The 13923-nt window shown below is 52.2% G+C and overlaps 4 protein-coding genes across 4 annotated transcripts; 1 reads left to right on the top strand and 3 right to left on the bottom strand.

Moving 5' to 3' along the window:
* Positions 1 to 751: 751 nt before the first annotated feature.
* P152DRAFT_502465 (uncharacterized protein) lies at positions 752 to 2232 on the top strand (the record flags this gene model as incomplete). Its single annotated transcript, XM_033682333.1, has 3 exons — positions 752 to 1522; positions 1802 to 1930; positions 2044 to 2232. Exons 1-3 carry the CDS (start codon positions 1226 to 1228, stop codon positions 2230 to 2232), a joined length of 615 nt encoding a protein of 204 aa, XP_033534902.1. The 5' UTR covers positions 752 to 1225.
* Positions 2233 to 3065: 833 nt separating this feature from the next.
* P152DRAFT_448588 (alpha/beta-hydrolase) lies at positions 3066 to 4763 on the bottom strand (the record flags this gene model as incomplete). The annotated part of the gene is made up of 3 exons (XM_033678069.1): positions 3066 to 3160; positions 3216 to 3612; positions 3717 to 4763. 3 exons carry the CDS (start codon positions 4761 to 4763, stop codon positions 3066 to 3068), a joined length of 1539 nt encoding a protein of 512 aa, XP_033534901.1.
* Positions 4764 to 6274: 1511 nt separating this feature from the next.
* Positions 6275 to 11659, bottom strand: P152DRAFT_465906 (uncharacterized protein; the record flags this gene model as incomplete). The annotated part of the gene is made up of 3 exons (XM_033680667.1): positions 6275 to 6957; positions 7007 to 11523; positions 11595 to 11659. 3 exons carry the CDS (start codon positions 11657 to 11659, stop codon positions 6275 to 6277), a joined length of 5265 nt encoding a protein of 1754 aa, XP_033534900.1.
* A 1168-nt stretch (positions 11660 to 12827) lies between these two features.
* Positions 12828 to 13918, bottom strand: P152DRAFT_415101 (NADH-ubiquinone oxidoreductase subunit B17.2; the record flags this gene model as incomplete). The annotated part of the gene is made up of 8 exons (XM_033677042.1): positions 12828 to 13165; positions 13233 to 13370; positions 13423 to 13443; positions 13504 to 13546; positions 13595 to 13675; positions 13729 to 13735; positions 13797 to 13817; positions 13868 to 13918. 8 exons carry the CDS (start codon positions 13916 to 13918, stop codon positions 13117 to 13119), a joined length of 411 nt encoding a protein of 136 aa, XP_033534899.1. The 3' UTR covers positions 12828 to 13116.
* Between the last annotated feature and the right edge of the window lie 5 nt (positions 13919 to 13923).

Genomic DNA, 13923 nt, shown 5'->3' with positions numbered 1-13923 from the left:
CTCTTGCTTAGTCGTCGTGCCGACACATGAACGAGCAGCTTCGTGATCGCGAAAAGCGGGTCCAGGCGAGGGCGCAACTCGATTCACGAGCTCGTCGTAGCCTGGAGCGGGGCCGTGAATTTATGGAGGGTGAGAAATTGATGGACCAGATTCTGAGGATTGATTTGACAGGAATTATGGTCTGGGGATGTATAGTAGAACCGTATGTTCCAGTTGCCAGAGTCGTGGAGGCGCAGCGGAGATATCGCGATGGTCTATATCGCCTACGTCGGATGATCCCACGCTGTGATGCCTCTGGAGGAAGGGGGATTAATGGTGAGATTTCTGAGGAACGGTTTGAAGAGAATCCTGGTCTAGGGATGTATAGTACGAGGAGGGTAGAGTAGGATGGTATATTCAAGCTGGCAGAGTTGTGGAAGCGCAGCGGAGATATCACGATCTTTGAATCGCGTGTGTCGGATGATCCCACAATGTACTGTCTCTGGAAAAAGGTGAATCAACGGCAAGGATTCTGCAGGCAGATTTGAAGGGAAGATTTGAAGGGAATTTCTAGACTGGGGACGTATGGTAGGAAAGTATGTTCAAGTTGCCAGAGTAGTAGAAGTGCAGCGGAGATATCGCGATGTTCAAATCGCGTGCGTCGGATGATCCCACATGTGGAGCATTGACGTCGAGGGGTTCAGCCCCTGGGCTCTCAGCCAATATGATGCGAGCCACTGAGTGAACAGCATGAAGCTAGTAATTCGAACTTCTTCAATTATCCCATGCGGGTATATTTAATATATTTACGGCTCTAGTCCTCTTCGACAAGGTATATTCCGCGATTCGTATCACGACCAAGTTCATATATTCTCGTGACGGCGACATCTTTGCACTCGAACACATCCGCTTCAACTGACTTGGTGAGCTCTCCGCCTGATGACAAAATGTCTATCGCACAAAAAGAAGCAACGGAATGAAATTCGGTGCCCTCATAAGCCTAGATGGAACAATGAAAGCACACTTGATAGATCTGGCACTCGGCATGCTGGATAATATATTTCGTTGGGCGTTCTAAGGATTTTGAATGATGATGAGGGAGAGAGGAGGTGGGAGATGTATCCGTTACTAATAAGGATTGATGAACTAACTAGCGTCACATCGACCACCGATTCCTGCTTTACAAAGTCCCATAAAAGCCTCAATATTGCCTAATCTAGACTAGCGTGCGAGAGCGCCCCAGCCAATGGGTACCAACTATGTCCAACGTCTCCTGAATAGATTCACCGACTCATACCACCTGTGGCCAAGCAAATGGAGCAACTATCTCTCCAACGAACGCTTTGGAGCGGCCCTGGAGACCTATCTTGAAGAGCGTGACCTCGTTCTGGGGGTCAAAGGCAGACCGGGACTGCCCGACATTCACAGGATCTATTGCACCGAAAGAATGTCGGCATTGGTCTTAGACATCATCGAGTCGAGCACTAAAAGGAGAACGGTGACTCATTGTGCCATGAGATGGACTAAATACTCTGGGGAAACAGTAAGGACCTGTCGTTATGAGTCCTCTGCAACTTCTTTCATCCTTGTGCCCATTCAGGGGTTGATTGCAAGAGCCTCCGCATCTCAAACACCTCCATACCTGCAGGCCTCCATTGTTCAGATATATCCATTCCTGCTGCAATTACCCTGTCGTGTACCATTGTTGAAGTCCACAAACTCGCAGTCTTTCCGGTAAAATCATCGAATTCAACATCCCCGTCCAGATCGAATGTGTCAGGGGACTGATGCCGGAGATCATCTGGATTTTCCCCGTGAATAGATACATCCTGTTTCAGTATTAATCAGAGATTCAGTCTCTTCCGTCATCGTTGAAGACGAGGCCATCGGAGTCAATGGTGACGCAGGATGTCTCATAGTCAGTGATAACAGTGCCGAAGCCATCGGAGATGTAAGTTGCCACCTAGATATCGGGGAGACCAGGGACCATGAAAGCGGAGGCTCCAGACCGGCCACGGGCTCGCATTAGGGATCTGCCATGAGGCCGGTATCGACTTATTTCAGGTGGACGTCGACTCCAGGGGCCCCGGAGAGGATCGCCAGAGAAGACATTTCGGAACGAAGGCGAACGAAGGGTATGATGTGTCCCAATATAAGTATACCTCTAGCCTATATCACCATCTAAATGACAAGGAGAATTTAATGAACGATGTTCACCTTCTACACATTGAAATGACGGTGGAAATACACTAAGTGCTCAATCGAATTGATATCGCGAACCAAAGATCGTCATTGCTTTTGAAGATACCTCACCATTAAAAGCTCCGTTTTCAATAGTCTCAGTTTGCCCATAGCTATCATTTTAAGCTAACTTCTCTTTCTCAAGGGAAACTAGAACAGGATACAGCAGGTTTGCATTGTCGTCGTCGTCCTGCAATCCCTATGCTCGTTCCGACGCATCATGTACAAATTTTCCGGCTTTCCAACCTAACTTCTCGCTTCTGGACACTATAGAATCTCCCTATAAGCCATAAGGCGGGTACGGTCTGACACTGGAGGATTATTTGCTTGGTCCGCGCATGTTGTTCTCGCAGCGTTGTATGTCAATGGTCTCAGAAAGCTTAGAGCGCGGACATGATGCCTGGCACCCTGGTTCCCACGAAGGAAATGCGGGGAGCTTACTGGCAGGACATCCCAATTTTATGATTGGTTGGTGTCCTCATTATTTTCAACTTTAGCGTAGAGCGGGGAAGGATAGCTTTCGAAGCATTCTATTGTAGTGGGTAGCACGGTAGATCGCTGAATGTTTGGAGGCCCCGGCAGCATTCATCCTAAGTGAATTTCGCTGTTCAGAGATTCACATGGTGAAATTGGTCAGATATAGGTACACATCGGATGATTTGCCTCATTAATTGAATCAGTGTAACTAGCATGGCCCCTTTGCCCATGATTTTGAATCCGGGATCTTATTCCCCGAAGATAACGGTCGGCACCTCCTCGAGGAAAACTTCCCTTGGAAAGACTCATGTATACAATACATAGCAACTTTAAATTACTCCTATCCCACCAGGAGTCAAAACTGAAAACTACTCCAGCGCTTCGCAAGGAGCATCGTACTTAGTACGTGTTTCAAAGGCCACTTCAGACGAATTCTCCCCACCGAAGCGAATAACCGTCGGAACTAAGGAGAGCACGTCAGCATTGCGAACAACAACATATCTTGAAGGGAGACTTACGCTCAGGAGTATACAGCGGATAACCCAACGCCGTGAGCCCATATCCTGGATTCTTGGCAAACGTCGTCCACGCCGTACTCATCGTCTTGATCAACTTCTTCTGCTCCTCTGTATCCGGCCGACGCGTGATATACTCCGTATTCCCGAACACGATGCCGATATCCGCACCGTGCCAGGCGCCCTCCGACCCGATGTCTTGGTTGGGCCATTCGCCCGCATAGAGATACCTCCAGGTTGGGATGCCGTGATTACGTCGGGCAAGAGCAGCAGCATGTGGACCGCATCCAAGGATGGAGAGTCCGGAAAGTCCGCCGGTAGAGTTCCCGCCAGGCCCGGGTCGGGGCCCGGTGATGGCGGCGAGGCCGCCTTCATCGTTCGTGGCACCGACCAGGACGGGCTAGATGAGATTGACTGTTAGAATTTGTGCGGATACTGGATGCCAAAGCTGGGTTACATCAAAGGAGTTCAATCGAGCAATTGGGGAAAGGAGACGTGACCTACCAGTCGGGCGAATTTACCCTCCTCCTGTCGCTTCGCGTAGTCATCGAAGACAATCTTTCCGTCAGCACTGGGGAAGAATGTGAAGCCGGCAGGTTCTAGAGGGTTCGTGGATGCTTTGATAGCGTTCAGGATCTCCTGGAAGGGCTTCTTGCGCATGCATTCCAGGGTTGAATCTGCCTCTCCTGGTTCGGCACCACCGCAACCCAAGGCTTTGCTAGTCGCGTACCACGAGGAGCCCTGCGATTGCGTGCTGGGGCTTCGAACTGAGACAGAACCACTCATGGGAATGTATCCTTTAACGATTGGATTCCATGGATAGGCGTAAGCATGCATGTCGGTCGAACCTCCGCCGGCGGATTGCCCGAACAGGATCATCTGGTCAGGATCGCCTCCAAACTCCTCGATATTGTCTCGCGCCCATTCGATCGCCAGTCGCTGGTCCAGGATTCCGAGATTGATGTCAGGAAGGAATGGTGCGCCAGGGAATCCGAAGATATTAATCCGGTAGTTCATCGTGACGACCACGACGTCGTAGTTATTCGCCAAGGCTGCGCCATTGTATGCAGGGCTTCGAGAGTTGCCCGTATTGAAGCCTCCGCCATAGATCCAGATCAAGACAGGCTTCTTCCGAGCTCCCGTCTGCGGCTTGGTCCACACATTGACAGTGAGACAGTCCTCGGAGAACGTGTCACCTGCTTGACCCAAGACCCCACCAATGGTTTCTCGAACCGACCCATAAGTTAGGTTGGATCCCGGCGGCGACGCAACATTGGCCGGGCACGAAGGAGAGAATTGCGTAGCATTCTGCGCATCATCGCTACGATATCGACGAGGTGCTGCCCATCTCAGGTCGCCAATCGGTGGCTCGGCGAAAGGAATGCCTAGGTACTCCGAGACTTCCGGTTGCCAGTCCGATTTCTGTCCAGTAAGCAAGCCACTGCTTGTGTCGACTTCTTGTCCAACTGTCCATTTTCGCGGAGGCCACGGGAACTCGGCCAAGGCAAGACTGGTAAGGACCGCCTGGAGGAAGAGCGTCTTCGCATGCATGATGATGAGACAAACGAATGACCGTAGACAATGAGCAGGAGCAATATTCAAAGACTTGTGGAGAAAAGAAACAATGGATACGGCACGAGCACAGTTCTTATAACTTACTGTGCCCGCAAGAATCTGGCATGATATCGTGACCATGCTGTGGAGAAGCTGCAGAGGGCCGACGCAACGAGCATATCGACACCCGAAAGGGAAATGCTAAATGGTAGACAGGGTACGAAGCCCATCACCGACGAATAGGAATGGAGCGGCAAAGCACGCCAGTATAGATTGATATTCTGGAAAGCGAAGCGGGAGCGAGAACGAAGTCGACGCTTTGACTAGTACTCCTCTTGCAGAAGTCTTATAGAATCCGAGCGTGTTAATGGATGTAGTGGCGTAGCACACAGAGGTTCGACAGGGTCGATAACCAGGGAGCTGGTCGCTTCGAGTACTTGAACCTGCCAGCCAATGTTATCCTAGATGCTTGCATCTCCACACATTCTTGGTCGGTAGATCTGGAATGTAAACCGAATAGCAGGGTCGATGGTACTTTGAGCCATTAAATTCATCTGCTCAGATAGAGATTCCGGTACGCTTGGACGTGATAGATTCCATGGCTTGGGATATAACCTCGAATGAACAAGGCAGTGAATGGGATAGATTGACTGGAAGTGCATTCGCCATACTGGTAGGAAACGGTAGAGATGTGTTTCGCATCGTCCTACTATATAAGCCAATAGTAAGGATGCCAGCGTTCCGAGGGATTCTGCTTCAGATATACAGGTTCATTTGATCAACCGATGGGACGGTAATGCATCTTGGTCACCAGGGTAGGGGCCCCGCGGCAGCATTAAGCAAATCTCTTAAGAAACACGCTCCTAATAGAAAGTCTTTAGACAGGACAATGACTCAGTAGAATAGAACTGCAGAAGTTCGTCATCGGAAAATACGACCGGAAATCTGCGCCTTCGCGGGGTTGGGAAAGCGGGGGGTGATACCATTGCGGAATCCATTCATGATAGCAGCCGAAAAGGCCGATCGATACCAGCGAGGGTTGGAAATGACAAAGGATCGCTCCGGTAAGTCAGACGAAACAGACCGCGATGGCGCAATTAATCGAGGTTGATATTGGAAGCTTATTGCGAAGTCAATAGGATAATAGACGTCGGTCCAAGTTGGACAGGTCACTGCGGTGAGGCTCATGCTGTAATTAGGTAGCTGGCCTTAAGGCAGCAAATGTGTCTGATCTATTGATCAATTGACGACATCTAGTCAGGCTCACATGAATTAGGGTTCCCAGTCGGGGAGATTTATAGTATGAGACCTTTAACGGACGGATGGATCTGTATAAACAACACCGGCAAGGAAATATGTACAGCCATTTGGCCGCCTCTCACAGCGCCAAATATATCCAGACACCCCCCGAATCTACGATTCTATAGCGCCTCTAATAACACTGAGACGTGACACGCCAAGTATATGATACCAATTTCAAAGCCCACCCAGCATGCGCACGATCCAAATCACGGCTTTTGATGCTCAGCCTGCCTCGCCTTCCACGCCGTCTTTGCGTCTCTTACCAACCCCTCCAGATCGCCTGTCGTCTCGCACATCCCGCGGAACGTGCCCCCCTCCGTCGTCACGAGGTCGTACGGGTCCCCGTACTCGATGACTGCGCCCTTGTCTAGCACCAGCACCTTGTCGTAGTCGATAATCGTCTGCAGCCGGTGCGCGATCGTGATAGTCGTGTTCTGCAGCTCGCGGATCGTCTCCTGGATCTTCGCGTCCGTCGCGTAGTCGATGCTGGCCGTCGCTTCGTCCATAAGGAGGACTTTCGGGGTCTTCAGCATCGCGCGGGCGAGGCAGAGGAGTTGGCGCTGGCCTTGGGAGAGGTTGGAGCCCGATTCGGTGACGGGGGAGGAGAGGTTGCGGAAGATGTTTTTGTTTTCGGCGGTGAGGGGGTCGACAGAACTGGGTTGGGATGGATGGATGTCGATTTCGGCGTCGGATGAACTGGCAGTTGTATCGGCCGCGTTTAATTTGACCGCGGGTGTGGTAGGGCGCGCCGGCGAGTTCGTGGCTGCCGTAGACGAAAAAGTCTCGCTGATAAGCTGCACACCACGGAGAGAAGCGTAGATCTCCTCATCGGTAAACAGGCCGAAAGGATCCAGATTACTTCGAATGGTACCAGTAAACAATGTTGGATCTGCATGTTTAGTTAGTCAAAGTCAATTCCTAGCAATTGCTGTTCATACCTTGTGGCACCATCACGATATTCTCCCTCAAATCCTGCAGGCCAATCAACCCAATGTCCACATCGTCCACCAAAATCTTCCCCTCTTCCGCCTCCAACGCCCGGAAAAGCGCGAGCGCCAAGCTACTCTTCCCGGCGCCCGTCCGACCCACAACGCCGACCTTCTCGCCCGGCGCAATCTTGAACGTGATCTTCTTCAGCACGAAATCAAAGTCTGCTCGATACCGCGTGGAGTACGCGATGAACTCCACCGAACCCTGACTCGGCCAGTTGCTCGGGGGGCGCGTGTGCGGAATGATGGCGGCCGCCTCCTGCTCGACGTCGAGATACTCTTTGATGCGCTCCACCGAGTTCATGTTCTGCTCGTTGGCCGCGTAGAGACGGACAAACCACAGCACGTTTTCGGTGAAGGTCACGGCGTACGTCATCGCTAAACCGGCCGCGCCAGCGTCAATCTTGCCAACGGAAAGGAGAACGAAGGCGCCTGTGAAGAACGATACCATGGCGCCTACCACGTCGACGCGGAACGCCAGCCAGCGGTTGGCGGCCCATAAGTAGATGAATGGTCGATTGTGGGTGTTGATCTTGGCGAGGTTCTCTCGGATGAATCGTCGCTCGTCTCCATATGCGCGGATCGTCGTCATTCCCGAGAGGGTCTCACCAAATTGCTGGTAGAGCGGACTCCGTTGGATGGACTCTAGCCGCTTTAGGTCGCGAGAGGAGTTGATATAGAACTTCCCGATGAGGAAGTAGAAGATGGAAATGAAGAACCCAGCGATCAAGAAGGCGGGGGTGATCACGGAAATCAGGATGACAATCGTGATAATCGAAGCCAGGCAATGGATGACGCCGATGGCGGTCGGAGCAACCTCTTGGTCGATGGCCTCGATGTCTTTGGAGAAGCGATTCATGATCTGTCCCAATGGCGTCGAGTCAAAGAATCGGAACTTGGCTCGGGAAACGGCCTGGATCAGTCTCGTATGAATCCTCCGCGATGCCGTCAATGATCCCGCGAAGAGAACGCCTTCCCGAGCCAATGTGACAAACATGTAAATGAGACCAAGCACCGCATAGATGGTGAGATAGTAGCCGGGATTGACATCTTTATTGTCGTTTGAGGCGAACGGGAGCATATTCGCTCCATAATGGCTTCTGGCTTTGCCGTGGTCACTCGTGTTCCCGCTCCAGGAACTTGGGATGCCCCAGGGACAAGTTCCGCTGCTCAAACAGCTTCCAAGTCCGGACAAGGTACCGAAATGAGTTGCGCCGGCCATTGTATTTGGGGCTGGAGAGTAGTCTTGCTCCAAATCGAGAGCGCTAGCTCCACTTGTCCGTCGAACCGTGTAAGCGTTCGCCCATTCGCGAATCCATACGTTCGTCGCCACGCTGGTGATCTGTTGAGCGATGAATACAAAAGCCGCAGCAACCCAATAGTACCACCGGCCCATGGCTTTGAAATAGAGGGCGATGACCGCCAGCTTGACGCCTCCTTCAGCTTTCGTCTCGGTGAGCCCCTGTCGCATTTCGATCGGCTCGGTGCCGGTCGCAGCATCTAAGCCGGAGGGAGGCCCATTCGCCGGCTTCATCGGCGATCCGTCGGCGTCGGAGTCATTAATGGCCGTCGCTGCTGAATCTCGACTGGTTGCCCGGGCCAAGTCATTAATATCGTTCGGTTCGTCCACTCCGACATCACTCGGCACCCTCGAGGCGACGCGGCTCGGTCCGGGCGACACGGTCCCGCTCTTGCTGAGGTCCTCGGATAGTTTCCCGGAATTAATGACTTCTCGAGAGGTCCCTTGGGTGACGATGCGGCCGTTTTCCATGACAATGGCCTCGTGTGCGTGCGGCAGGCAGAGGGCGACGTTATGAGTGACCAGGATGCAGGTTCGGTTGTACATCAGCGGTCCAAGGATGGCTTGGTCGAAGATCCATTTGGCGGTGTGGGAGTCGACGGCGCTGAGCACGTCGTCAAGCAGGACATGTCGTGCGTGGGAGTAGAGCGCTCGAGCTAAGGATATGCGCTGTTTCTGGCCACCGGAGAGGGTAACGCCTTTCTCGCCCACAAGGGTCTGATCCCCATGATCTAAAATCTCCAAGTCACGTTGCAAGCTGCAGGCAACGATGACATCCTTGTAACGCTGGGCATCGTATGTGTCCGCGAAAAGAATGTTTTCCCGGATGGTATCGTTGACTAGCCATGCTTGTTGCGCGCAGTATGCAACCGATTCGGTGAGCCCGGTCTCTGGGTCTGGTCTAAGATCCTCTCTGCTTCGACCACCGGGAAGGAAAACCCGCCCTGACAGTAACGTCATCTCGCCGAGAAGGGCCATGAGGAGGCTTGACTTTCCAGATCCCGTTGGTCCAACGACAACGTTTAACTCGCCTGGACAAAAAGAAACATTCAGGTCCATTAACCGGAAGGCATCATCTTGCTTCGGAGTGTCATCGTCATCAGAGAATTTCCCATTCGCGGGGTTGTATCCCCAGGAGAATGTTCCTTTCTCGAAGCCGATCAGTTGCTCGTCGTCCTCATCCTCATCTTCGTCATGCAGCTGGTTGTACTTGTCGGTTTCCGCCTCATTTAGGAACTCGTCAATACGGTCGACGGAGACCTTCGATTCTTGAACGTGGGCAACCATGTCTGCGAGCTGGTCGAGGGGGATGCGAAGGATCTGGAATAAGGAGAGGGCCGTGAACGCGACGGATGGCACCAGGTCTCGTTTCTCAATGATCGTATATATGAAGAACGAGAGGAACGTAATCACAATCGGTGAACCAGACCACACTGTTGCAGCCGTCGCCCACCACATGTATTTTCTTCGAAGAGCACCGAGCTCCTTGGATCGCGTTTCGTCCACTTGCCCAATAAAGCGTTGTTCCCAAGCGAAGAATTTGATGATGCGGATATTGCTCAGGACTTCGTTGGTGGAGTTGATGCGCGAATCCGTGGCAGCCAGAATCTGCTTCTGGATGGACGAGAATTTCTTCGAGATCAAGAGGTTGATCGGGAGAAGTCCAGCCATCAGACCAATACCAGCGATGGAGCTGTAACCGAGGATTTGGTAGAGCAGGACGACCGCAGTTATGACTTGAACCGGTGTCGCGGCCCACAGGAAGTGCAAGTAGGCACAAATTTCACTGAGCTTGAACGAGTCCACCGCCATCAAATTTATGACAGCTCCAGAAGAGACAATCCCCTCATCGATCTCGACTGCTGCGGGCTTCTTGTCCTCGCTCTTCTTCATCGTAAATCTTCGCACTAGCCGCTTCATCGTGGAGCCACCCCCCTTTCCATCAGCTCGCTTTTTCTCTTGGCCTAAGACTTTGTCGCCAGAATTTCCGACCCTTCGCTTCAATGCCTTGGAGTAAATCTCGCCGATGATGACCGCACGAATCCGAATACAGATCTTTCGGCCGATCCACAATGTTTGTCCGTCTGCCAATGCTGAAGCGCAGCCGGAAACGAACAGAAGCATGACGAAGAACCACGCTGCGTTTCGAGGAAACATCGATGGTTGTTCGACGTATTCCAAGATGACTTTCAGCAGAAGCGTCGGGGCGAAGGTCAAGAAACCTGATAGACCGGCCCAGGCCGCTTGAATCAGCAGCTGTCTCCGGAAGAAGCGGAGGAGATGCCATGCGAGCGCGTGCGTCTTCTTGAGCTGACGGTAGGTTGCGATCACATAGGCCGCCTTGTCATGAGGAGAAACATTCCAGACATCGGACATCTCGAACGTCTTTTGATAGCCTTTCCACACGATTGCGTCAACCCATCCAAAGGTGGCGAGGGAGAGAACGCTCGCAGTCTGCTCTTTTGAAGGCTGTATGCCATTTTCATACTCCAATTCCACCACCTTATTTCCCTTGCGGGATGTGAGGGAGATCAAGAACAGGAGGCTGGTCAACGAAAACTCTGCGATTGACAAGCCTCGCGCCAGGTCCGATCGCGGATGAAGGAGAGCGGAGCGGAATAGCAACACCGAAATTACCCAGAGATACCCATAGATGAATGCCGTGTGGTACCACAACTTCGGGAACGACAGTCGATGGGTAGCGGAGAAGAGGAGTCGAAGCGAAGCGATCGTCGCAATGTACGCCCAGACGACCAGGCCCGCAATCTCTGCATGTTGCCCATATCTTCCATCCACCTTAAGGATCAGCCTTGCCGCCTGTATCCCAAGCGTAGCCAGCACGGCTGCCTCTTCCAAAACGACGATCCAAAGTTCGCCCAGCGGCTTATCGACTTCCACGACGGACTCATGGGTCTTCACGGGTCGAAGGTCGAGGGTTGGCGAATGGTTGAGTTCGTCGCTGGATGCGTCCTCGGAGTTATATGCGGAGTCATTGCGTCCGACTCGGGGGGCGTCGGCTGGCCATATGTGCTGGCCGTTGCCAACTGGATCGGCGAGTTTATATTCATGGGGTCGGCGGGATCGGCTGTACGCGACGAACAGTTGGATCAGAAGATATGCGATGGACGCTCCGATTGCTATTAGAGGGAGGAAAATTTGCAAATAGCTGTTGCGCTCATGTTAGATCATTGCCCCTCATGCTCGGCGGTTCGGAGGCCCTTATGGAGGAGAACTCACTTTCGTTGGAAGCACTTGGAGAAGTCATCATCCCTCCACAGCGATCCTTTACAGCCGACAAACATTGCCACCAGCCACAACTCACGCCTTGCTATCACACTGTCTCAATCATTGATTGTGTCCGACCTTTTGCGGTCTTCCAGTGCGAACCAACGACGATATGGCGTGGGATTCCCACACCCTTCCGGTATGTCGTTCGGGCTAATAGCAATTCTGTTTAAGAGAAAGTATGGACAGGATCTGGAATACCGGATCTTTGGAGAGAGGATTGGAAGTAGGTCAAGTTATGGGGAGCTGTCTGTTGGCAAAGACTGTGCAGAGATTGGTGGTTTCTGTTGGGCTCCTCTTAGCTCTAGGGCGCGAGGATCAACTTTCTGCAAGTGGAGAAGCCGAGAAGCGAAACGGCGATGGACGGTCTGATGTCACCGCGACGATACCTGATCACCCGAACACCGGCAACAAGGGACCAATTCGCCAGACCTCACAAATAGATATCATCAAATATAACTCAATTGAACTCGCTTCGCTTTTGCGAAAATACCCAAATTAATGAAACCAAAGGAAACCATGCATTAGCGGTGGAGTCATACAGAAAAACCGGTGACAGACGTTGAGGATCTCCTGCATCTTGGGACACCGCCTGGACAGGGAATACTTCTTGTACTCACTGGCATCATGGAGGGAACGCTACCATTCATGCGACCATCCGAATCCGCATTATCTCCCAGGAAGACGCTTAAACCGCTTCTTTGTTCTTATGATCTGATCATAAGTCCGGATAGCTGCAGGGTTGAGGTTACTCTAGAACGATCTCGGCTAGTCTTTGGGGGTGAGGATCTAAGACCTGCCAGAATGGAATAGTGTGCCCCGCTCATCGTTGTGATGGTGGAAGCAAACCTGACGCAAAGGGCGAGACAAGAGAGACATTTTGTCGTTTGGATCTAGAACATTCGTAAGTGTGTGCAGGCGCTGCCGAGTTCTCCGATGCGGTGCTATGGATCATCTATGGATGGAGGGGATCATCGATGATCTGGGGCAAGATGAACTTCCCTGCATAGGAGACATTTCTCTCCTCTCGCTAGAGCACTTAATCTTTAGGTCATCCATTTAAATATTCCGTATGGATGTAGGGACCATTAACCATAAACTTGGTGGTGCCATTATAGCCTAGTATGGTAACATTGAGGTCTCATTAAGGGCAAGCCAGCAAAAGTGGTGGGGCCATGCAGGGAGGCTGAACTTTCCAATCGAGGCACGGAATAGCAGTAGGTACCACACCAAGTAGCCTGGTTCTCCATCAAGAGGCCCTGGCAACCTGCAGGTGTGATAGGGACGTACGGTACTTGGCAGTCACTTTCTCCCCCATGGGATCGACGATTGTTTGATATTCATTTGATGATGTAGCACCTATGCTCAGCAAACTTAAACAGCGATCCCCCAGTCCAGTGGTCCCATTCACCACGAACCCCCATCGGGTCGATATACAGGTCCAGCGGATTCAGCATCCCTCCATACCTTCCGCCTACCGTGGCTTTGCCTCCGGCAACCACGCCGAGTACTTGGGCTTCGTCCTGTAGTTCATGTCAACAATGCTCCGACGCTCGTCCCGATACGTAGGGACCGTTCGATCAAACATACGTGCTATACGTCCGGAACGCAGACCGCGTCCACGTCAAGGTCGGGCGATGTTCCGCCGGCTCCCAGGCGCGGGCCTGGCGTTGCAAGAGCTTGTCGGCCGTGGGTGGTTGGTCGACCATGTAAGAAATCCAGGCGTGCCTGTCGCGTCGTCAGAGTTGGAGATCGATAGTCGGTGCGTGGCTATACATACCAGCCGGGCTCGATCTGGGAACTGTGTGGGGGATATCTGTTAGCATTGTGAATGGATCTAGATAGCGCGTCCTAGGCTTACGGATCATATTCTTTTTCCTTGTAGTCCACCCATCTCGTTCGTACTGCGGATGTCAGCATCTATCCCATTGAGCGTAAGGGATGCTTCGCACGCTGCATTTCCTCCTCCAGGTTCTCGAAGTATTTATTGCCGTATCGGTCGGTTCCGATCAGCGTGCCCGCCTTGGTATCGCCTATAACCCAGTCAATGGCCATCCGATGGCTTCGGACAGGAATTGTGGCATACCGATGTACTATATGTGTGCGAACGACTCGTTAGAGTGCAATCTGTCGACTTGGGGAAGCTTCCCGTACCTGCATTTGGTGCCCAAAATCCTATGCGAGTTAGCAATTGCCGCCGGAATTTGCGGTGGAATGGAATTCACCTTCAGACCCACCCTCCACAGGTTCCTCAGCGTTCGGGGTATTGTGGACATCTTGA

This window comes from Eremomyces bilateralis (assembly GCF_010015585.1).
Source record: "Eremomyces bilateralis CBS 781.70 unplaced genomic scaffold P152scaffold_7, whole genome shotgun sequence".
Classification (NCBI taxonomy): domain Eukaryota; kingdom Fungi; phylum Ascomycota; class Dothideomycetes; order Eremomycetales; family Eremomycetaceae; genus Eremomyces; species Eremomyces bilateralis.
Note: the sequence above shows the minus strand (reverse complement) of the source record. Positions and strands in the feature narration are given on the sequence as shown.